Source organism: Prunus dulcis, unplaced genomic scaffold (genome assembly GCF_902201215.1).
Source record: "Prunus dulcis unplaced genomic scaffold, ALMONDv2, whole genome shotgun sequence".
NCBI classification, from domain to species: Eukaryota; Viridiplantae; Streptophyta; class Magnoliopsida; order Rosales; family Rosaceae; genus Prunus; species Prunus dulcis.
The window spans coordinates 34,341-57,579 of NW_023010012.1; the positions used below are offsets into that span (position 1 = coordinate 34,341).

Sequence of the window (23,239 nt, forward strand, 5' to 3'; positions counted from 1 at the left end):
ATGGGTGTGGCTTGGCTTGGGGCAAGTTAGTGCACCAAACACGCAATGTGTCTGTTTAATAGTTTAACGGTTATCTAATTTAAGAAATTCAGTCTCAACAATTTGTAATAAAGGACCAAAAATTCAATTGAACTAAAAAATCTTAGTTGATGCCAATGAGGTCTAGCCTAGTGAAAAATATATTGACTTGCAGATCAATAGTTTTATATTCGAATCCTAATGATATATGCGTGTGAGAAACCTCATCTCTTTGTAGTTTTTATTTTTGTTGTTGATAAATTCTAGAATTACATTTATAATTCAGCCAAAAGGCCTAGTCACAAAGGGCCATTACAATAATGGAACGATCTAACATTAAAATTAAGACAATTTTGGGCTCCTCCACTAACGATCACGTAAGATCGAAAAAATTCTAGCATAGACATCAAATTAAAAGTGTAAGTTCAAAATAACTAAAAATAAATAAAACTTAAGAAAATCAAACAATAACAAAACAAATAAAACTCTCTCATTTCCTTGTAGTTTAGACCTCGTATTCAAATAAAAAAGAAGAAAAAAACCCAGTCCACTACTGATGGAGAATGGTTAAAAGTTTTTAAGAGGGAAAGGTGATAAAAGAAGCATCGACTTGTAAGTTGTAAGCTGAAGGGACCGTCCAATACGAACAACGGTGCAGGCCCAAGCCCCATATTCATATTAGAAATATCTGTTGGGTGGGTGGGTACGCATCTTCCACATGGCTATCAGGCTTCCAGGCTTCATTTCATGCTATAATATTTAGAAAAAGAAAAAGAAAGAGAAAAAAAGAGAGGAATATGAATATCTACGAAATAGCCTTCACCCGTGCTCTCATCACTGTGGCAGGCAAGTGAACAAAGGAGAGCAGAAAAAGTGAAAAGGAATGGTGAAAGTAAAGTAAAACCCCTCCAAAACCTCAAACGTGATAAGTTTGGGTTGTTGATTGTTCGTTTAATTATCCAGTCAGTCAGTCCACTGGGAGTCTGAGATGGCTCTGCTCCTTCCAATCCCTGGCCCTTCAAATTCAAGGTGGTCGGAAGAGGCAACTGCAATTAGTCCGGGGTTTAGGGTGTGGTCGCGTCCCGGGAGCACGCTCTGGGGAGTCTTCTTGAGCCTTCATCCCTACAAAAATGCCAAAATTAGAGGAAGAAGAAGAGGACAGGTTTGCTGCTGGGTGCCCAATGCTGTGTACACCCCCTCCCACACCCAAAGTAGTGAACAAGGAGGAGGAGGAGGCTCGACGCAGACGCAGTGGAAACCGAAATCTGGGGCTGGGTGGAAGCGAAGGGACGCGGTGGAGGCAGTGGGCGACGCCATATCCTTTGTAAACGAGAGGATTAGGCGGGAGCAGAGCAAGAGAGAAACGAGAACGGTGATGGACTCGGAGGAGGCGGACAAGTACATAGAGTTGGTGAAGCAACAGCAGCAGAGGGGGCTTGAGAAGCTCAGAGGAGATGCTAATTACAAGGTCGACCCCTACACTCTTCGTTCTGGGGACTACGTCGTTCACAAGAAGGTCGGCATTGGTCGATTCGTTGGGATTAAATTCGACGTTTCCAATTCCACCGCGGAGTACGTCTTCATTGAGTATGCCGATGGCATGGCTAAGCTTCCTGTTAAGCAGGCCTCTCGCTTGCTCTATCGTTATAGTCTGTACGTTTCCTTATTTTCTTCCTTTTCATTCTTTCTACTCATTCAACAAAGAACAAACAAACTGGAATATGTAAAACAATAGAATCAAATTTATCATCGAAGTTTTCATTTTTTTCAGCCCAAACGAAACCAAAAGGCCCCGCACTTTGAGCAAATTGAGCGACACCAGTGTATGGGAGAAAAGAAAGACCAAAGGCAAGATTGCCATTCAGAAAATGGTTGTTGATTTGATGGAGTTGTATCTACATAGACTCAAACAAAGACGCCCTCCGTACTCAAAGACTAATGCCATGACTCACTTTGTTTCTCAGTTTCCTTATGAGCCCACCCCTGATCAAAAACAGGTTTTTCCTCTTACTACTCTCATCTCTCAACTCTCACCCATGCACACCCTGCCTTTTTATTTGCTTATTGCTTTGCTGTCATCCTTCCATTTGCCAACCAACCGTACATCACTCAAACTACCCTCTCTGGACTCTTCCTCTTACACATTTACGTGCACCTTATACAGGCTTTCATTGATGTTCACAAAGATTTGACAGAGAGAGAAACCCCAATGGACCGCTTAATTTGTGGAGATGTTGGCTTTGGCAAAACTGAAGTTGCCCTGCGTGCCATCTTTTGTGTAGTTTCAGCAGGGAAACAAGCTATGGTTCTCGCACCCACTATTGTTTTAGCCAAGCAACATTTTGATGTTATTTCCGACCGGTTTTCTGTCTACCCAAATATCAAGGTTGGACTTCTGAGCAGGTTTCAGGTACGCCAAGTCTTCTTACATATGATATACATCTTATGCATTCCGGAATTTGTAATTTGCAAATCAACGGAGGACCATCATATAATTGGTTGAACTTCAGAATCGTATTGGTTAGCTTATTTTGAAGCCCAACTATATTTTTTTGTTCTGTTTCTGAAACACCCTAGATGTTTCAAACTGCTATTTTCTTTTAGTCTGAGACTGATCACAACTGTTATGGCATGTAGACTAGAGCAGAGAAAGAGGAGCATTTGGACATGATTAAAAATGGTCGTTTGGACATAATTGTTGGGACTCACTCACTTCTTGGAAGTCGTGTTGTGTATAATAATCTGGGTTTGCTTGTGGTTGATGAAGAGCAGGTTTGTCATTGAATCTATTTTCTGCTATCTACAATAGATTAGATCATCTCCTAGTTGCCTTACAGTGACCTACATAGTTTTCTTTCTCGTAAAGCATGTACTTTCTTTCTGCTCTATAGAGGTTTGGCGTCAAACAAAAAGAGAAGATTGCTTCATTCAAAACATCAGTGGATGTTCTTACTCTATCTGCAACACCTATACCACGTACCCTGTATTTGGCCTTGACTGGCTTCCGTGATGCTAGGTAATGAACTTGTCATTGAACTTATAAACATCTCTAGATCTAGATGCCCATTTCAATTCTTCTTTTTGGAAATTTCAGAACAAGGCTGGTTAACGAATTACATTATACACACACACATATAGCTTCCATTGAGGAATCCCTCAAAGAAGCTTATTTGAGGGACACCCTTGTAGGGGCCACTCCACATTGTATTTTACTAATCCAAACCGTCTATTTTTTAGATAATCATTCAAATATCATCTCTACAAAAAATACTTGAATCCGATATCATTTGACCACTCAATTGAGTTATTGAAATTTTAGTACTTTCTTGAAGCACCGTGTTCATTGATTTTGTAGGACACAATTGGATGTTGAAACAGTTTCCGATCTGTCTAATTTTTTGCAAGAATGATCTATGAATGTAGACTTAAAAAATAGATCGTTTGGATCGTTGAAAAAAAATTCGTAGGAGACCCTAAAGGGTGCCCCTGAAGTAAAATTATTTGAGGGATCCCTCGATAGAAGGGGACTGATATATATGCATGTGTGTATAGAAAAGCCAGTCTATTAAATAACTATATGCTGCACTTGTACAGGATCAATTGTAAGAATCTGTTATTAGAATTTTCTGAATAATATTATAAGTAGTCACAATTTCATCACTGTCAGTGACTATTATCTGTTAGTGAGAATCATCCAATTTGAAATGGTTGGGTTAAGTCTTTTTTTGTTGTTGAGTTGTATGTAAAATAAAAGGTGGTCAAATTAATAATATCATAGACAGTGGAAAAGAGACAGAGAAATTTAGTTTACTCCACGGTAGGTCTTACATAATGATGTGATTTATATAACTCGCCAGTCCCCTAATCTGATACTGTTGTAATTATGAGTCTTTCCTTTGTTTCAGTTTGATTTCAACTCCACCACCGGAGAGAGTCCCTATAAAATCCCATCTTTCTGCATACAGTAAAGAAAAGGTTTTATCAGCAATTAAGCATGAGCTGGACCGAGGTGGCCAAGTGTTTTATGTATTGCCTCGTATTAAAGGTAACCTCATTGATTACTCCTACAAAAGTCAAGCACAAAGATTTATTTGTATGGTGTTTGCTTGGTAGCAGTTGTGTTGGCAGTAACTATGCGTTGAGTCTCTGTATGGCTTCTTTCATTGTTATTAATGACCAAATGCATTTATCACTATTTTTTTAGGGTGTAGAGTGAAGGAGGATTGTCATGTTCATGATTTTTGATTCATTTGGCTTACATGTCAAAAGAACAAGAGAAATTCCATTACTGAATAACAGCTAATTAGAGGAATGTCAAGGCTGGTTTTCCTACAGCATTTTTTGTTTTCATATCTGTTCTTATGATGCAGGACTTGAAGAAGTGATGGAGTTTCTTGAACAGTCATTTCCCAATGTTGAAATAGCTATTGCACACGGGAAGGTACTTTCTTCCTTTCTTTAGCATTTGATATCTCTCAAAGGGAACTACTAATATAGACGCCTAATGTGAAACCATTATAATCAATTAACATAGAGAAATGAGTTATGAACTAAACTTTATAATGTTTGTGATGAAATTTAAACCTTAGGAAAATTGAGGATACATCAGGATCTGAAAAGGATATCATATGCGTCAAGTTTTACAGCTTAGGATGGGATCTGCTCAGTTTGGTTTCTTTCTCTTCATTCTATACTGATATCTGCATCTTTTTTCAGCAATATTCAAAGCAGCTAGAGGAAACCATGGAGAAATTTGCACAAGGTGAAATCAAGATTCTTATATGCACTAATATAGTAGAAAGTGGGCTTGACATTCAGAATGCAAACACCATCATCATTCAAGATGTTCAACAATTTGGCCTTGCACAGTTGTATCAGGTCTTGCTCTTTCTTCTTTCTTCATATATTTCTCAAATGGTGCAACATATATGGAAGACTAACATTTAAAATTGTTATCTTTGTTACTTCAAATCCTTTCATGTATTAAACAAGGGAATATAATGGTATCTGAGCTTTTCTAACTCCTTATCCATTTTACTTATTCTGTTAATTTTTGTTCTCTCTGTTTTTTTCTTTTCATTAAATGGTAGTAGTTGCGTGGAAGGGTAGGGCGGGCAGATAAGGAAGCTCATGCACACTTATTTTACCCGGAGAAGTCACTACTAACTGATCAAGCACTGGTACTTCTTTCTTTTTGACCTTTGATGTTTTACTGATTACAGTAGTCAATGGATCCTCAAATGCACGAGAATAACTTTTGTATATTCTTTAAATCTGCTTGTGTTACCCTTCATGATATGTAGCACTATTTTTTCATGGTTGGTTGCTATTTTAGATACACTTTAAAGACCATTAGGTATTGTGTTCTGGATATTCTTGTTGGTTCTTACTTCAGAGTGTTTAAAGTATCATTCATTGTGGTCATGCTCTAGGAGAGACTTGCAGCTCTTGAGGAATGCTGTGAACTCGGGCAAGGTTTCCAACTTGCAGAGAGGGACATGGGAATCAGAGGCTTTGGTACCATCTTTGGTGAGCAACAAACAGGGGATGTTGGAAATGTTGGCATTGATCTCTTCTTTGAAATGCTCTTTGAGAGCCTGTCCAAGGTTTTTTCTTGTTCATGACCCACTTGTTTAATATTATACTTTTATTAAAAGGTGCATCATGGTTAGGTGTCCTTTGTGAATCATTTCTAGCTTCTTGCTTCCATTTTTACATGCAATTTGGCTAATTTATTAAATTAACTATTGTATTTTGCAATCTCTTCAGTGCTCTAACTGTATAAAATATAAATGTATTAGATGGCAATGGTTCAAAATAGTTCTAATGTCGAAATGGGCCTAGTTAGTATACTTTGTTGATTACGTGTTCAATACACACACATTCTCTCTCTCTCTCTCTCTCTCTCTCTCTCTCTCTCTCTCACACACACACACACACACACACACACACACACACACACAACTCACACATGTAATAACTGTTTATTCATTAGGCCCACTTGATGTCTGGAATGTGAGTTTTGCACTTGATGTGCTGCTCTTTTTTTTTGGACGAAAACTTGATTGTGCTACTAATTCTAAACTTCTTGTTCTTATTTGATGCCAGGTTGATGAACACCGTGTAGTTTCAGTTCCTTACTGGTCCGTTGAGGTATTTCTACTATCACTTTTTGTACCATCTTAAAATAAACACTTGAACAAGATATGTGCTGATTAGTTTCCAACAGATCATATTGTAACTCCTAGAAGAGATTGAAATGAGTATCTCTGGTTAAGGCTCTTTGAAGTAAAATTGACAAATGGTCCAGAGTACGCATGGGAACATGGATTTGTAGTTGTATATGATTATTACGTTGGTTGACTGACTTGATGGGTGTGCTTTATGTACTTTCAGATTGATATAAATATAAATCCTCATCTCCCTTCTGAGTACATAAATTATCTGGAGAATCCCATGGAGATAATTCAGGAAGCTGAGAAAGCTGCTGAGAAAGATATCTGGAGTTTGATGCAATATGCTGAGAATTTGCGCCGCCAATATGGGAAGGAGCCACCCTCCATGGAGATTCTTTTAAAGAAGCTGTATGTGAGGAGGATGGCAGCCGATCTTGGAATAACCAAGATATATGCTTCAGGAAAGATGGTTTTTATGAAAACAAGTATGAATAAAAAGGTTTTCAAGCTGATTACAGATTCAATGGTTTCTGATGTTCACCGAAATTCTTTGGTTTTTGGGGGTGATCAGATCAAGGTAATAACATATCATCACCTTATGTTCGTTTTTGTTTACTTTAAGTTTTAGACAGGTGTGCGAAGTTTTGGAAAAGAGACTTTTATTGCTTTTTACACACGGTTCCCCAACAGATCATCACGTTTTTCTTTTCTTCTCCGTCTTTGTCTCTTCTCTTGCAGGCAGAACTTCTCCTAGAGCTACCGAGAGAACAACTCCTAAATTGGATCTTTCAATGTTTGGCTGAACTTCATGCTTCCTTACCTGCTCTGATAAAGTATTAGTTGTGTAGCGGTCATAATTCCAATTCTTTTTAATGACGGTACTGCATCATGGATTTGCTTATTGTTTGCCACTCTTGAACCTCGCATATAAGCATTGGGTATTAAAATGGGCCCCAACAATCTGTCTCGGTTTCCATTGCTTCCAGGTCGTGTCTTGTAGTTCCCTGATATTGCAAAACCAAGATGACCTGGCTCGAATCACGTAAGTCATCACAGATTGATGCGAGCAATGAATGTATTACAACTGTTTTCCTTCTTCCCTTGGTGGGTTGGGTTCTGATCAAGTCTGCAGTTCAGTGGCAAATAATCCGAGGTATTTCAACCGTACTGTTCAAATTCGTTTGTTTAAATCATCATCAGTGCTTCTGATTGAGTTCCATTGGCAGGTTACTTGTGAAATAGCTGCTGCAAGTGGCTCTTCAAGAGGGATACAGATTTGGCAGCGAAATTCCCATTCTCATGCGTACGCAAATCCTATTTGTGTAAGGAAGGATCATATGTCCGACTAATAGTCTAATACTATGGCTGTCTTGCTTGTAAATGAAGACGCCCGCTTTTTGACATGTAATGTTGAAAGAGATAAGTAGTTAGCCATGAGGAAGGCCGTCAACTGTATAGTGTTTGTAGTGTAGTTTCAGCAGACAAATTATTCAAACTGAGTTTCCCCATTTTTTCTCGGTTCCTAAGAAATGAGCTAAAAATCAACTATTTTTCTCTTCTTTCAGTTTTGGGGTTGGATGGGCCTGTATGTAGGAGAAAAATTTAGTTGCAATGCAGATACTAATAATGTTATGTTATGTGGAAGTGTTATCACGCGTGTCAATGAGATAGCAAAATAATGCTATCATTGTTTGATGGAAGTCTATCTCTGTATGTAGGGGTTCTTATTTCATTGACTGGCGGGTACCCAAATTGACAGCTGGGACCTAAATTACAGAATGAGGCCTACCACTAAGTCACAAATTAATTTGCCAGAGCTCAATTTTTTTTGTTCTTCTTTTTATATGCAAAGGAGGGCTTACAGCCTTATAGCTGCTGCCTGGTTAGGTGTCAAAATTTTTAGTTTTATTTGGGGAGGAATTTGAAATTCGAACTTATTAGGAAACAAAGAAAAAAGAAAAAGAAAAGAAAAGAAGGAGCAGCTCTACAGTCTACTCACTCTTCTGGACTCGCATGAAGGTCGGCCCAATTCTCTCCAGTAAGACTCATCAGTTTCTTTAAACAAATTTGGGAACGGCTTACCATACCAGACTTGCTTTACAGATGCATACAAAGACGTGGTAGATCCCATCCCACTCCTTGTGGTCTAATTCCATTTATTATTCCATCAATCTCAAATAAGGTGTGATTTTATTAAGAAATTAGGAAGAAGAAAAGAAAAAAAAAATGAGCTTTCAAGATGTGCAGAATAGCGGAGGAAGGGGAAAGAAGGCAGCAGCGTCTCCGTCGCAGGCGGTGGCTGCCGGAATATTCCAGATCAACACTGCCGTTTCCACTTTCCGTCGACTGGTCGATGCCATCGGCACTGCCAAGGACACTCCGGACCACCGCCAAAAGCTGTGCGTCTCTCTCTCTCTCTCTCTCTCTCTCTCTCTCTCGTCTCTCCCACACACAAATTTCAAACTCCCATCGGCGCTGACTTCTTGTTAGACTGCTATACTAACACACTTGCTACTCAAAAATCAAGATTTTTACTTACTAATGAGTACAATGAGCCTAATGTAATCTAATCTAATGGCAGACACAACACAAGGCAACGCATACTTGAGCTTGTCAAAGATACGTCTGCCAAGCTCAAAGCCCTCAGCGAATCTGATCACCACATCAATGTCAATGTACGTCTTTCTCTCTCTCTCTCTCCCTCTCAGTCTCATCACTGCTTTTGAATCTTGATCTGCAATTATTAACATTGTTCTTCCTGCATCTTCTGACGTTTATTTATTTCTAAATAAAAAAATCCATCTTTTTGTTGTTGATAATTTCAGCCCAGTAAGCAGATAGAAGATGCCAAGCTTGCAAGGGATTTCCAAACAACATTGCAAGAATTCCAGAAAGTTCAGCAGCTCGCCTCTGAGCGCGAGTCTTCTTACATGCCTTCCTTGCCATCGGCAGCAGCAACGTATATATTTCTACTTTTTCGAAAGAACACAATCTTCTTTGTTTTCTTTTCACCTTCCTAATTTCTGATTGTGTTTTGTATGACTTACCTCCATACCTTGTTGGCTGGTTTTTCTTTTTTGTGCTTTCACTATAGCTCTGCGGCCTCTGCCTCTGAGGAACATTTGGAACCTACCAGCACCAGGGATCAGCACCGCCAACCTTTCCTTCAGGAGCAAAAGAGGTAATCAATGTTCTATCTGCATTCAATCATCATTGCTTGTTCTTTTCGTTTTATTTCATCTGTCATCCATTTTTGGCTTTTCATACTATGAGAAAGGATGAATAGTTCCCAGCGTTCTTCAATTGGGTTATTTAACTTTTGTATTGTTGGACTGCTTGGAGCTCCCATCCCATGGCCATCGCTTTCTCATTTCTTTTTAGAGGGTGAAGGTCGAAACTTGCTTCCATAAACCTTGTACATTGAGAGTCTTAACATAGGCTACCCAATGGCCATATATAGTTTGAGCATCTTCGCATGCATATATACATGGATTGGTCTGACATATTCATAGACGAATTACAATGACCCTTGTTTTTTAACAAACACATGCAGGCAGGAAGTACTTTTGCTTGACAATGAGATTTCTTTCAATGAGGCCATAATTGAGGAGAGGGAACACGGTATTAGAGAGATAGAAGAACAAATCGGACAAGCTAACGAAATTTTCAAGGACCTTGCAGTTCTCGTTCATGAGCAGGGTGTAGTCATTGGTAGCATCCAGATAACCAGCAGATGATTTATTTCCATTGTATCGCTCACTTTCACTTTCTATTCATGGATCTTTTTGCTCTTATTTATTTATCTGGTAAAGTGTTCTATTATTACAGATGACATTCACTCTAACATTGACAACTCTTCTGCTGCAACGACCCAAGCCAGAGTTCAACTAGCTAAGGCCTCCAAAGGAGTTAAATCCAGATCATCATGGGTAAGTACTAAGTAGTATACTTTCACGTCCTATCAAATTCAATTGTGGAAAACCTGAAGTTAGCTTCTGACTTGCCACATTATTGGTAAGCCATCATTCTGAATACAGGGTGTTTAGCAGTTTATGCTAGCTCAGTGAAGGAAAAAGATGTGTTTGAAGTCAGATAATCTATCACAATAATTCAGTCTATATTCAAATAAAATCTGCATGTATTTTCTTAAAGGCTTCAGATGAGCCCAGGAATTATGTGCCATAACAAAAATTGTAAGAGAATTCATGTATCACAAAAGGAAATTAGCACGCCCTCATCATGCCATCTTGACTGTGATACATACTACGTTGGCAATTTTTAGTCTATGGATCACCTATGATAGGTTTCCTGTATGTATGGCGAAGCCTAGTGGTTAATACATAATGGACAGAAAGAAGACGTTAGGTTGCAAAGAGAAAAGGAATCTACATGCAAACACAAACTTTCATTTTTGTCTAGTGTGGCAAGAAGACTGTCTGTTATAATAGCAGAGGGACATGTTAGAGTAGTTTTGTGAACAAGGCCACCCTGTAATACTCAATTGCAGGTTATAGAGCTGAGCTTACCATGTTCTCTTAGAAGTTGATTATAATAATCCCTTATTTTTTATTTCCTATCAAAGTTGTCTGTAGAATTGTATAAAATCTGCAAAGTTTGTGTATTGCAGTGTTGGTGGGTGGTGGCGGTTTGTGTGGTGGTGGTCGTAGTCGTCCTCATCGTCCTTATCATATAATGTGCAAGTACATATATACAGTCACGATGTGCCTCTGCATGAGAAAGTTTGTGTGATGGATTCTTTGTTTATTGAAGTCCTCCAGCTTTTAGTTGAGATTTACATGTATTAGAGTGGAATACCTCTTTGTTTGATTGCCTTTTGTCTTAAGGCTGATTTTGGTTGTTTTTGTATTATGGTGGTTGGGTTTTGCTTCTGTAATTCATTCGCTTTTTAGAGCGGGTTTTCTCTCGGTTTGGTTTATGCTTTCCTGTTTGTGTATATTAAAATGATGGATGTCTTTTCCAGCTATTCCATTAGGTCTGTCTGGTTTCAAGTGAAATGATCAAGGTCTTGGGTCCAGTCGAACTTAGCATACATCCACTTGTGCACATCGTGTGAGAAGAGAGTAGGCACAATGGGTACGCAATGTGTTGCCTTATTTGTTGTCTGATATAACATGTTCGATTCAATGAAGTTATTTGTATAGTAATAATAAAATAAAATGAAATAAAATAGAAAGATATACGTCATATGATTCAATTGTGGAAAACCCGAAGAAGGCTTGTTTGAGGATCTGAGGACCTAGTTAGGAGGATGAGGATATCAGAGGATGATTGAGATTGCCTGCGTTTAGGTTTAGGGTAGTGAGTGTATAAAATATAATATATACTTAAATAACATTTTTGTATATCCATTCCATATCCTTCCTGTCTTTACAAGCGTGACAACATTTTCACGTGGCATAACATTATTGATCGAGATAGCAAAACAGAGTTATCTCCGTTGCAACTAATGCATGGGAATATTGTGTGATTTATGGTGTGAGTGAGACAAACAAAACAAGAAAAGGAATATTGTGTGATTTATGATTTATTCAACAATGCATGGGGATTGACAGGAAATGCCCCCTACTTTTCCACGAAGGTTTCAGCCAATTTCAGCTGGTTTGCGAATAACGCCCCAATTTTGATTGGCTCGGAATCCACACCACGCATGAATCTTTTGGCTTTATTTTGTATGGACAGCAACGGTATATAAACCATCAATTGCTTCCTCATCTTTTCCGGCCCCTCTTCTGTTTTCGCTTCATCACCTAGGGTAGCTAGCTAGCTCTGCAAACAGAGATTTATGTATCTATATATGCAATATCATATATATGGGATATGATTCATATATGTGTTTTGTGTGTATGTTTACAAATTCCATGGCTTATATTAATATACGAGACGTCTGAGGTTTTTCTTAACTCTCTCCCTCATAGGCTTACAGTACTAACTGAAAGAAGATAGGCAACCGTAAGCGTATGAGGAGGGTGTTAAGATGAAGTTTGGCTTCTCTCTGTACCACCCCAAGTTTTATACTCATTACGTTTTAACGGGCAGGGAAGTATAACTGGCTGGTATTTGGTACAAGTACGGTACCTAATATATATATTATATATTGACAATCCAGCGGGTATGTTATAGATGAATACCCGATACCAAACAATTCTTTTTCCATTTATTTATTTCTGAAATTTTTGGTTGCCTTACAGACTGACTAGTACTACATTATATCGTTAGTATATATATGGTGTTACATGGAATTTATACTCCAAACCAGTCCAGTGGTATACAAGACAAGACAATACTCCAATCCAGTCCCAGGTGGTGGTGGTATTAGAAAGAATTTTCCTCGTTTGTTGAGAATTGAATTGAATTGAGCACGGAATTTATAAGGGTTTACCAATACCAACCAACCATTGTATCAAAATTGACCACCACCAGTAAGGTGAGGTCCACGATTGACCAAAAGAAGAGACAGACACCATTCATTTCATTAATTCCCATGAGGCATGAGGCATGAGGCATGAGGCATGAGCCATGACGACGACGACGACGAAAATGGAGGAAAAATGAGGACTGGATTAGCATGGCATGAGGGCATGAGGGTATTAATATTGATAGTAAATAGCATCTTTGATTTGCTAAGCCAAGTAAGTAATCATGCAGTCAGCAGACTGAGACGCCACTCATCTAAACTTGATCATGCATGCACTGTGCACACTCACAAGTTCACAACACAAATGCTCTCACTAGTACTAGCTATTATTATATACATTCTTTTTTAATTGTTTTTTATTTATTTTGGGGTACCTATATATGTACATGCAGCATATCTATTCTTCCAGCTTTTAGCAGACTGCAAGCGAAGCTACCTAGCGCCGCTGACCCAGTCATGAAAGCATTACCATTTGCAGGCTTCAGCAAAGCCCATCATTGTTTTTTTCATCTTACATACAAAATATGCGACACCAGATCAGATCAGACCAACAAGTTACAAATTTAGTTTAGTTTATTACACATTGACATTAGAGCACACACACACATATATATATATATATATATATATATATATATATATATATACACGCGTTATCCCATCATATTCTGACGTTCCTCATCGCAGCTGACATTCTTATTTTTATTTTTTTTAGAGTTAATTCTTACATCTACTGTTGTCAACTAGAATAGAACGTATGAGAGAGCATTTTATTATATGCTGATATTATACACGCGTTAATACCATCTCCTTGTGCTGCTTCATAGTAAATTAGTACTTCTGTCTGGGTTTGGGTATTGTCTTTCACACTTCTTCACATTTATATTGTCGACGTTTTTTTTGTTCTTCTTAAATTTGCAACAAACAACAACTAGTTATTGACAGTTTATATTTCTTTTCCAGCAGACAGGTCTGTAGGCTTCTCATTTTCTGATCCTCCCTGTTTCTGTTGCCCAAGGTTGAGATAATGTAGTTATTGACAGTTTAGTTGTTTTTAAAAAAATAAATAAAAATTCAACAGATACATTCGAGTTACTGACTTCATCAACCGTTCCACAATCTTACTTCAGTGTAGGGAGTGGTTTTTCCTTGTTTATCTTCCTTAATTTGTTTTACTTTTGTTATTTTTCTGTTTTGGATTCAAGTTGTTTCTGAGCAAAGTTTATATTCGTTGAGTAATTTTATAGTGTTTCCCTAATGATTAATTGTAATAAGGTGGTGTACCTTTTCATATTAAGAGTGCGCTTATGTGTTCACGTCAATAGTGCATGATTTAAAAATAACTTGTCACTCTTATTTGATGCTTCACATCATCCTATGCAATGAATTATTATTATTATTAATAATATAAAGAAAAAGGAAGTCTGATGTCTTTCCTTTATAGGACCTACATGATGATGTTCCAATTATAAAAACTGTGAGGGGGGAGAATTTCATTTTCGTTGAATTAATTTGGTGGTTTTAATGGAATTAATAGGTACCTAGTTCAACTTAAACTCGAACCAAAACGAAATCATATATGACAGTTAGTGGAGCCCACCCCTCAAACAAAAGTTTAAAAATGATCAACGGTCAGATGACAGCAGTTATATTGTATGCCTCAGCGTAGCTGATTCCTTAGCCGACAGTTGAAGAGTACGGTCGTAATAGCGTGCGCTGAAGTATCACGCCTTGGCTATTGACCGGACAACTCTTTCTTTCTGTCTTTTCATTTCTTCTTCTTCCATCCATAGGAAATGAAAATAAGATAATTCCTTCCTTCCTTCTTTCTTTCTTTCATTGCCTATTTGCCCTTTCTGATCTCTTCTTTCTTTCTTGGAATCCCTGAACCTCAAATCTCCCAATCTCACATCTGTCTGATTATCTTCGGAATCAATTTCAAACGCCCCATCCGCCCAGCCCAACCCAAGGAGGAAAGCAACACGCAAACAAGAAAACAAGCCTCAGAATTTGGATCCGCTGTGAATATTAGCCTCGATCGAAATTTCAACTTGTCCGAGAAAGGTCAAGTAAGCTCCCGAGCTCCAAACTTTGTTTTTTCACCTTTTATTTTCTCTTGTTTTTGTTTTCTTCTTCTTTAAATAAATAATTGCATGATTTCGCATAATGATTCCCGATCTATCGGATTGATGCTAAATGCCAATTATATTAATCATTTCATCCGACACCGACGCCGGGATTGATCATTGATCTGCCATCTTTTACACCAGCAGATTTAATTTGCTTACTTTGAGACCTTTGGGTGTTTCTCAATTATGCCTCTGCAATTCCAATTCCTCTCTATCTTTACCTTTTAATGAAGGTTCCTCCATTTCAATAGCTCCATCCATGCCAGAGCCATTTCTAAATTTTATAGTAAGTAAGCAATGCGATTGATGATTGTATTCAAACACTGACCGATACATGGGAATTCCTCAAGCATTACTCTTGCTAATCAATCGCTATACGTTTCTTCTTGTGCCAGATTTTATAACGATTGAGTGTCAACTTCCGGTTTCAACTGCATGCAGCCACGGCTTCACATCTCTCTCTAATCCATGGGGGAGTGGGTCGTTGGAGCTTTCATCAACCTTTTCGGCAGCATTGCCATCAACTTTGGAACTAACCTTCTGAAATTGGGGCATAATGAGGTATACTCTATACTCTATACTCTATTCTCTATTCCTTTGTGTGTGTGTTTCTTCTTGTGGAACCATTGTGAAATTGTGATTTGCATAACTATCACTAAACAAATTTATAACCTTCCTTCCTCAATGTTATTGTACCTAGTCTGAAAATGCAAATTTTAGCAACCTGTGTTCATCTGCAGCAATTTAGTACTGATGAATGTTTCTACTCTGACACAAATCATTGAGAGAATGAATCATTGAGAGAATGAATACTCTGTTGTGACAGCATTTATCCCCATATTCATACCATGATGCAAGCTTCGGATTTTTTATTTTCTGTTTTGGCAGAGAGAGAGACATTCAATACTAGAAAGTGAAGGAGCAAGTGGAAAGCTTCCTTTGAAGCCTATTATACACTTTCAGACATGGAGAGTTGGTACAGTCTTGTCTCGCAGTGCTTCATTTGTTCCAAAGGTTTTTCATATTCTATTTCACACAGTGGATTATGGACATCGGACTTAAATATTATATAATTCTTCACATGCAGGCTTTTTATTTTTCGTTCTTGGTAATTGCCTAAATTTCATATCCTTCGGATATGCTGCTCAGGTCAGTACAAACTAAATTTTGTAGCCTTGTTATCTGAAACTGGAAAGTAAGATTAGTACTGATAAGTACTCAGATGAAAACATCTGCTACAAGCTTGGACACTTATCTGAATAAGTTTATTGTTTCTGTTCTTTCTAATTATTTCTTGTATTCTTCTGTGCAGTCACTTCTTGCGGCACTGGGTTCTATTCAGTTTATATCCAACATTGCATTTGCTTACTTTGTGTTAAACAAAATGGTGACTGTTAAGTACGTTAAAATATGAAGTGAGAATAGATTTTCATAACTGTAACACCATTTATACATCCATTTTGCACATCTTTATCACCTTACTATTTCTAAATACATCCGTGTATTAAGACAGCTTTCTTTGCAGGGTAATGGTTGCCACAGCCTTTATCGTTCTTGGGAACATTTTTCTTGTTGCTTTTGGCAACCACCAATCACCTGGTACATGATTCATTTTCAATTCACAATTGCTTACAGTTTCATTAGTGTATTGCGTTGTGCCAAATCCCTGAATATCTGATCAATTGTTCTGTATTTTGGTCCTACCTGTGGCAAGAAGCAACCATCCCAAACTCACACACACCCACACAAGTAGAACAATCTTCCCTGCAAATGTTGTATACAACAGCTGTCTCGCATCCAACCCCTCACATGTTTGGGAGAGGGCTGTAGTATATAAAGGCTGCACAATAAACTTTCTCCACAAACACAAAATATATAGAAAGAAGATGAGCATGGACCATGAAATATATTATATCCACAAGTAATGGACTCATGTATGTTCGATTTGTTTTATTACAGTATACACACCAGAACAGCTGGCCGAGAAATACAGCAACATTGCATTCCTTCTTTACTGCCTAATTTTGGTTTTAGTTGTTGCCTTACAGCACTCCATTTACAGGTGAGATTCTGAGAACTAAGTGCTGACTGCTTCATTCTTATTAGTAAGCCTCCAACACTTTTTTTTTTGTTTCATCCAATTTCTGGATATACAGGAGAGGAGAACTTCTGCATGCTGTTTCTGGACAGGATCTAAGACCCTATTGGCATATGCTACTTCCTTTTTCCTATGCTATAGTTTCAGGTGCTGTTGGGTCATTCTCAGTGTTGTTTGCAAAATCTCTGTAAGTTAGCTTGCCAAGATATTGTCTTCCTTGTGTGACTCAAGTGGTGAAATCATCCAAGCCTTCTGTTTCTAATTCCTCTTTTTTTTGGCAGCTCTAACCTGCTACGTTTGGCCATGTCTAGCAGTTATCAGTTACATAGCTGGTTCACATACTCCATGCTCCTTTTATTTCTAAGTACAGCTGGATTTTGGGTATCAGTTATTGCAGAGCCAACTTTCAATTTCATGGTTTGCAAATTGCTGCAATCGCATGGGAGATGGTGCTTTATTTAGCTTTTATATATTCATACTTTTTACTTCTACTTCTGCAGATGGCTCGGTTGAATGAAGGATTGTCATTATTCGATGCAATCCTTATTGTTCCTATGTTTCAGATTGCTTGGACATTCTTTTCCATTTGTACAGGATTTGTATATTTTCAAGAATACCAGGTCTCTCTCTCTCTCTCTCTCACCGACATTTTTATCCTTTGCCTTTGGAATATGTTTAAGTTCACGTGGAAATCTTATTCGTTGTTGTTAAAACAGGTATTAAATGCACTAAGGACAACAATGTTCATACTGGGCATGATGTCTGTGTTCGTAGGCATTTCTTTGCTGGCACCTGATGATTCAAAAGGTATTTTTGATGGGCTTTTTATTATTATTTTTAAAGACTTTTAAATATGCAGAATATCAAGACAGGAACTTACTCTAAATTTTCAGGTGCTGAAGTCAAAGATAATTCATCTTTAGTTTCTGTGATGTCTTCAACCATTCCAAAAGACGCGGGCAGGTACACAATACACTCTTTTATGCAGTTTAAAAAATAATGGAATTTGAATTTTCAAACTATCTATGTTCTTTTTATGTTCTTATAAAGCACCTAGGAAACTTTTGAATGATGATTCAATACTCAAGGTTTATAATATATAGATTATAGTGAGTATGCCTTGGTGCAGTGGTATGGCTTGCCGTTAGCAATTTCAAAAAAGGGGTATGGCTGCCTGTGTCTTGGCCTACCCAGATCCTGCTTTGGCAGGAATCTCCTTGCATTAGGCTGTCCTTTCATTCATCATTTCTACACTGTCTTGATATTAATATAATAGAATGAACAACAAAATATGATGGGGAGGTTTTTGTATGACACATATATCAGCGTTCCTTATTTGTTGAACAGTTTTCGTTATATGATTTCACTGTTGTAGCATATTCATTGGAATCTGAGCCGGATGAATATTCTGTTTGTTTGTGATTTTCACCACTGTTTGATACTGGCGTCTACGTTACAGGCTAGCTGTTCCATCTGAAGATATACAAATTAGAGACACAAGATCATTTGTGCAAGGAATCCTGGTGAAGATTTCAGATACAATAGTGAAGGCAAAGGTGCTCTAAACTGGCTTGTTGAACTTGCTTATATATAGATTTATGGTATGACTGACTATTAATGACATGAGTTTGCATCCTTTTGCAGACTGCTTGTGCGTTGTCACTTGGATTTGGAGAGGATTCAATTAATGCATCTGCGGTCCTTGTGATGCCCATGGTGTCATCAAAGATAACGGGCTTTAGAGGAAACGGGTTTGACCGGACGAAGATTTTCTCCATGAAAAATTCTGGTTGGACTAAGATCTCTATGGATGAAGATGCTACAAAGATGCTAGAGACAAGCCCTGTGCTTCCTGAGAGCCCTTGATAGGAGTAGTAAAATGCATTCAATTGGTTATTATTAGGAGGGAATTATATCCATTTTATTGTCTTTTGTAGAAATACAAATGTTTAGGATTCATTATTTTTCCGCTTATTCAGGCATTGCTGTTTTCTCAATGAGGTGTAATTCGTCACGCTATTGTATATTCTTACTCGTATATTTGAAAGAAATGAGAGTATCTTCCTTTACGGATGCTTAATTGCGCTAGCTTTCCAAATGGTCGAGGTCTAGGAGTCTAGCAAACAGACAACGTTTTGTGGTAGTAAAGACGCGGGAACAACGTTTTACCTAAAGACGCTGGCAGTTTTGGAGGTAGAGCGTGATGTTTGGGAGGGCTACAAGCTTAAAATTACGAGATAATTATGAGCTTTTTTCTGCAATCTATGCCTATACTCTTCATATAGCTGAGGTGAGAAGATGAGAAAATAAAGAGCTGAGCTGCTAACCAATATAGTACTAATTCAGTTCAGTTAACCAATATAATATATTAACATTATCAATAATGCTATTTGTACCACATTTATTGAGAGAGGTGATCCCACCAGTGTATTTGGATGGCATCTAATACCCTGCCTTAGAGGGGTGGTGAGCAGTAAATGTTGTCAATTCAGAATTGTCCAACTGTTAACCAGTATTACATATAATGAATTCATATCACAATAATTTTGATTGAGATCGGTCGATCCACTAGTCCACAGTTCTTAGGAAGGAAGAAAGGATTTGGTTGGTCTGACTCTGAGCTAGGTATTCATGGAGCATAGATCAATGGAGTATTCCAGCAGACAACGTTATTGGGTGTTAGAAATCAAACTCATGTCGTGCAAAGATCTGAAAGCCTTCAACTTCTTTCAGAAACTCTCAGTTTATGCGATTGTGTCGCTGAAGGTAATTAGCGATGATGCGGAGAAGAAAGTAAAAGAAGCAGAAGAGCAGATGAATGAAGAGGTAGTGGAGCAACAAATAAAAAAAACACCAACTGATGGGGAAGGAGATGGAAATCCTGAATGGAATCACGAGATGCGGTTTGAGTTTGATCATAATGATGATCATCGTCAGTTGAAGGATGGACGGCTCTTGATTCACTTTGATCTGCGGCATCAGGGTCTGGGAATATTGGGAATCGGAGACAGAAGTATAGGAGAGGTTCGTGTTCCCTTGAATGATCTGATGATCCCATATATCCCACCGTCGCCGGCGAATAATTCTGGACTTGGACTTGGACTTGGACTTGGAGGAGTGCAGCAGCAGCAGCAGCAGGCAAGGTATGTGAATTATCAGGTCCGGACTAGCGATGAAAAACCCAATGGGATATTGACCTTCTCCTATAAGCTGAAGCTACTCATTAAGGTACTTATACTTTAGTGATCATATATTAATAAATAATTTGGTTATATATTAATAAATAATTTGGTTTGGACAGGGTGCAGGTACTGATGATCAGCCGCGTATTCAATACCCCACAATTACTTTGGAAGAAGATGATATTATACACAAGTTCAACAACACTAATTCTGATATTACGAGTTCCGGATCCCAGCAGCAGCAGCAGCAGCAGCAGCAGGAATATTATTACACATCAAACATATCATCAGCTGCGCCCGCGCCCGCGCATAATAATAATTATTTGCAATCACAATCACAGTTACAAGCTGATCATCAACAAATATGCAGCAGCTGCCTACCACAATATCATCATCCTTATGATCCACCAGTAGCAGTAGCAGTAGCAGGTCATCGCACCTATTATCCACCGCCACCACCACCGCCACCTCCCCCGCCCATGGCGGATCATATGGCATCTTACCCTTACCACCCTCCTCCACCCGGCCATGGGATGGTCCATCCTCCATGGCCACCCCATCCTTACCATGATTACGGTCCTTGGAGCCCGCCAGCTGGGATTCGACGACGCCCACATGGAGATGGAGATGGAGATGGACATGAACATGGGTTTTTTTAATTATTAGTTTGATGATATATATGTATATATTAATACCGGAGAATAGATCGACTTGAAATCCTGGCAGGCCGGGACTGGCTGCCGGAGAGAGTGGTATGGTATGTAATAATATTAACAATGTTCCCAAAGGCCCCCCGAATTCACTCACGTCCATGCATCATCAGTGCATATTAATTATAAAATTATAAAATATATTATCTCAATATCTTTCTGAGATGGGAACGGCAGGCAACGTTTAATTCCATCCATCCGATGGCCGTCCTTTTCTTTTGTATCAACCATGCTTGCACTACCCAGCTAATGGTCCTCCTACCCTACTCGATAGATCTTACCTTTAAATAATGTATCTCTCTAACTAATGGTCCTCAATTCTCATCCTCTCTTCTCCTCTTTACCTTTGAAATGCTGTTGTGCTTGTGCATGCGCGTGCCTTCCTCCTATATATCTCATTCTCTCTCTCTCTCTCTCTTCCGTCTTTTATTTGTCATTTTATCTATTTATCTCATTTTCAGTTTCGCACAAGCCAAAAGTAAAAAACGCGTTGTTTCGGAAAAGTACAAAGAACATTGAAATTTTGAACACAGCCAGACTAAGCAACTGGAGTGTGACAAAATTTGAGTGCCCACGACGGGCGGACCACCAACTTATAAACCTAACCTTGGTCAACACCACTGGCCCACACCATACCAACTTATGTAAGATGGAAATATCATTATTTTGTTATCCTATTAAATAACATAATATAATTGTGTTATTAGCCGAAAATACTCCCACCCCACCTACAAATGCAAAAGCCAAATAATAATTTGGATGCATATATTTTTGTCATTACACTAATAGAGCTAAAGTTGCGATATTATTAATCTAGATGGTCCTGTATGATTACGACTCTCGATCGGCTCCCCTTTTTAATCTTATTTATCAAGATTTCCATTTCCTTAGAAATTAAGATACAAACGTACATTGGGATTTTGCAGCTTTTTTTTACTCACTCATGAAATGGAGCCACTTGTCTTGTCTATATATAACTTTAACCGCTTTCGCTTCCACTTTCACTTTCACTTTCACTTTCGTTATAATATTCTTTATCTTTAATTTCTCTCTTTTCGTTGCTTTTGTTTCTCAACTCCTCCCACTCTCTCTCTGTTCCAGAAAATGAGAGAGTCCAGACTCCAGACCCAAAAGGAAAAAGAAAAAGAGATGCTTTCTGCCTAGCCCTAATGGACGTTAGAGATAGGACAGGCAACTCGTACCATTGCTATATAAACCCTTGCGCGTACTGCATCTACTCGTTCGTCCAAACTACCTACTTTTTATTATTATTATATATGTATTTCATTGTTTACTACTTACCTACAAATCAAGTGCATCAATAGATAAATTTCCACTTCCCATCTCTCTCTCTCTCTCTCTCTCTCTCTCTCTCTCTCTCTCTCTCTGTGTATTAATCTTAATTAATATTTGAGATTTTCTTTTGTACGCACGTAGACCTTGGTTTGCATTTAAAGTACGAAATTTTAAACCAGACGTATGCAATTGTATCTCTCCATCCGAATCCCATCGGAAGTTTCTTTTCGTCTCAATTGGGTTGTGGGTTGTGATTTGAGAAATATCAAGGATTAATGCTAGCTAGTATCGCAAGACCAAATTAATATTGAAAGATGAAGAAGAAAGTATCTGCCCTAGTGAAGCAGATAATAGCTGCAGTGAGCTCAATTGCGAAGAATAAAACTCTGGCCCTTAGGAGCAAAACCAGAGCCATAAAGACTCGAATCATTATATTCTCGTTGCTGAACAGGAGGTTTGTGATGAGCTGCATCTCTCACAAGCTCCAGGCTTTGCTAGGGCAGCAGCAGCAGCAGCAACACCATTACCCTGAATCTGATGATGATGATCATCAGGAAGATCAAGACCAAAGCAAGGGCAAAGCCGGCGCACTTGTAGTCAACCCAAGCAGCAGCAACAACGATATTATTAATGTTGTCGTGTCCCACAGATCCCACCAGCACCAGCCAGTTGATCTTATTATTAATCCAACTGATGATGATCACATTCACATGACGGCGGATTCGGAGGATAATATTGATATTGATGATGATATTAATCATGGGTACTTGCACCACTTGGTAGAAGCTCAAGCTCAAGCTGGGGATCATCACCTTGACGTGGATAGATATTGTGAAGAGGAGGATCAATTCGAATCTGTGATAGATATTGTGAAGAACTCAAAGCAACGGGCTGGGCAGGAATTCAGTCTGGAGGACGACATAGACCACGTGGCAGACTTGTTCATAAGGAGGTTCCACCGCCAAATCACAATTCAGAAGCAGCACTCCTTCAAGAGCAAGAGGCACCAGTGACGGGGGTGACATGGCCGCCACCACCCACCTATTTTTTTCATGATTATTAATTTTTTTTTTAACGGTTGAAAGTAATTTTCTCGTGTATCTTCGTCATATCTCATACGATGTGATATAATCGTATGAACTGGGCCTAGTGGCAATTTCCTCTTGGAGCGTGTGTGTGTGTTTGTTTGTTTTT

At 38.5% G+C, this 23,239-nt stretch overlaps 5 protein-coding genes across 11 annotated transcripts; all 5 read left to right on the forward strand.

The window, feature by feature from the left end:
- Positions 1-765: 765 nt before the first annotated feature.
- Positions 766-8,156, forward strand: LOC117612456 (ATP-dependent DNA helicase At3g02060, chloroplastic). 4 transcript variants are annotated; one of them, XM_034341137.1, is made up of 15 exons: positions 766-1,671; positions 1,790-2,015; positions 2,183-2,428; positions 2,656-2,790; positions 2,910-3,034; positions 3,924-4,063; positions 4,389-4,459; positions 4,735-4,896; positions 5,112-5,198; positions 5,451-5,624; positions 6,127-6,171; positions 6,415-6,771; positions 6,933-7,072; positions 7,181-7,347; positions 7,421-8,156. In XM_034341137.1, the coding sequence occupies exons 1-13, from the start codon at positions 1,007-1,009 to the stop codon at positions 7,032-7,034; spliced, it is 2,535 nt and encodes an 844-aa protein (XP_034197028.1). In that variant the 5' UTR covers positions 766-1,006; the 3' UTR covers positions 7,035-7,072; positions 7,181-7,347; positions 7,421-8,156. The 4 variants fall into 4 exon arrangements, with proteins under 4 accessions (XP_034197028.1, XP_034197027.1, XP_034197031.1 ...); XM_034341136.1 differs by having other exon boundaries at positions 823-1,671; positions 6,933-7,347; XM_034341140.1 differs by lacking the exon at positions 5,451-5,624 and having other exon boundaries at positions 823-1,671; positions 6,933-7,347.
- A 264-nt stretch (positions 8,157-8,420) lies between these two features.
- Positions 8,421-10,240, forward strand: LOC117612458 (syntaxin-22-like). The gene is made up of 7 exons (XM_034341142.1): positions 8,421-8,593; positions 8,776-8,869; positions 9,020-9,153; positions 9,289-9,375; positions 9,748-9,905; positions 10,023-10,123; positions 10,232-10,240. Exons 1-7 carry the CDS (start codon positions 8,421-8,423, stop codon positions 10,238-10,240), a joined length of 756 nt encoding a protein of 251 aa, XP_034197033.1.
- A 4,077-nt stretch (positions 10,241-14,317) lies between these two features.
- LOC117612467 (probable magnesium transporter NIPA8) lies at positions 14,318-18,937 on the forward strand. 4 transcript variants are annotated; one of them, XM_034341152.1, is made up of 15 exons: positions 14,385-14,699; positions 14,901-15,045; positions 15,155-15,320; positions 15,648-15,735; positions 15,847-15,908; positions 16,072-16,157; positions 16,285-16,358; positions 16,719-16,821; positions 16,916-17,044; positions 17,139-17,274; positions 17,358-17,477; positions 17,574-17,664; positions 17,751-17,820; positions 18,317-18,413; positions 18,502-18,937. In XM_034341152.1, the coding sequence occupies exons 3-15, from the start codon at positions 15,228-15,230 to the stop codon at positions 18,721-18,723; spliced, it is 1,371 nt and encodes a 456-aa protein (XP_034197043.1). In that variant the 5' UTR covers positions 14,385-14,699; positions 14,901-15,045; positions 15,155-15,227; the 3' UTR covers positions 18,724-18,937. The 4 variants fall into 4 exon arrangements, with proteins under 4 accessions (XP_034197045.1, XP_034197043.1, XP_034197044.1 ...); XM_034341153.1 differs by having other exon boundaries at positions 14,904-15,045; XM_034341154.1 differs by lacking the exon at positions 14,901-15,045 and having other exon boundaries at positions 14,318-14,699; positions 17,139-17,238.
- Positions 18,938-19,031: 94 nt separating this feature from the next.
- On the forward strand, positions 19,032-20,901 carry LOC117612471. Its single transcript, XM_034341159.1, has 2 exons — positions 19,032-20,085; positions 20,159-20,901. Exons 1-2 carry the CDS (start codon positions 19,489-19,491, stop codon positions 20,696-20,698), a joined length of 1,137 nt encoding a protein of 378 aa, XP_034197050.1. The 5' UTR covers positions 19,032-19,488; the 3' UTR covers positions 20,699-20,901.
- Positions 20,902-22,026: 1,125 nt separating this feature from the next.
- On the forward strand, positions 22,027-23,209 carry LOC117612474. Its single transcript, XM_034341165.1, has one exon. The coding sequence runs from the start codon at positions 22,360-22,362 to the stop codon at positions 23,056-23,058; it is 699 nt and encodes a 232-aa protein (XP_034197056.1). The 5' UTR covers positions 22,027-22,359; the 3' UTR covers positions 23,059-23,209.
- Positions 23,210-23,239: the final 30 nt, after the last annotated feature.

Bases quoted from the DNA above. Each gene is read 5' to 3' on its own strand.
- LOC117612471 (XM_034341159.1), top strand. From the start codon at position 19,489: ATGGAGCATAGATCAATGGAGTATTCCAGCAGACAACGTTATTGGGTG. The intron at 20,086-20,158 runs GTACTTATACTT...TGGTTTGGACAG, and splicing joins AGCTGAAGCTACTCATTAAG to GGTGCAGGTACTGATGATCA.
- LOC117612474 (XM_034341165.1), top strand. From the start codon at position 22,360: ATGAAGAAGAAAGTATCTGCCCTAGTGAAGCAGATAATAGCTGCAGTG.
- LOC117612458 (XM_034341142.1), top strand. From the start codon at position 8,421: ATGAGCTTTCAAGATGTGCAGAATAGCGGAGGAAGGGGAAAGAAGGCA. The intron at 8,594-8,775 runs GTGCGTCTCTCT...ATCTAATGGCAG, and splicing joins CCGGACCACCGCCAAAAGCT to ACACAACACAAGGCAACGCA. The intron at 9,154-9,288 runs GTATATATTTCT...CTTTCACTATAG, and splicing joins TTGCCATCGGCAGCAGCAAC to CTCTGCGGCCTCTGCCTCTG.
- LOC117612456 (XM_034341137.1), top strand. From the start codon at position 1,007: ATGGCTCTGCTCCTTCCAATCCCTGGCCCTTCAAATTCAAGGTGGTCG. The intron at 5,625-6,126 runs GTTTTTTCTTGT...ATTTGATGCCAG, and splicing joins TCTTTGAGAGCCTGTCCAAG to GTTGATGAACACCGTGTAGT. The intron at 6,772-6,932 runs GTAATAACATAT...CTTCTCTTGCAG, and splicing joins TTGGGGGTGATCAGATCAAG to GCAGAACTTCTCCTAGAGCT.
- LOC117612467 (XM_034341152.1), top strand. From the start codon at position 15,228: ATGGGGGAGTGGGTCGTTGGAGCTTTCATCAACCTTTTCGGCAGCATT. The intron at 17,478-17,573 runs GTCTCTCTCTCT...TTGTTAAAACAG, and splicing joins TATATTTTCAAGAATACCAG to GTATTAAATGCACTAAGGAC. The intron at 17,665-17,750 runs GTATTTTTGATG...CTAAATTTTCAG, and splicing joins GGCACCTGATGATTCAAAAG to GTGCTGAAGTCAAAGATAAT.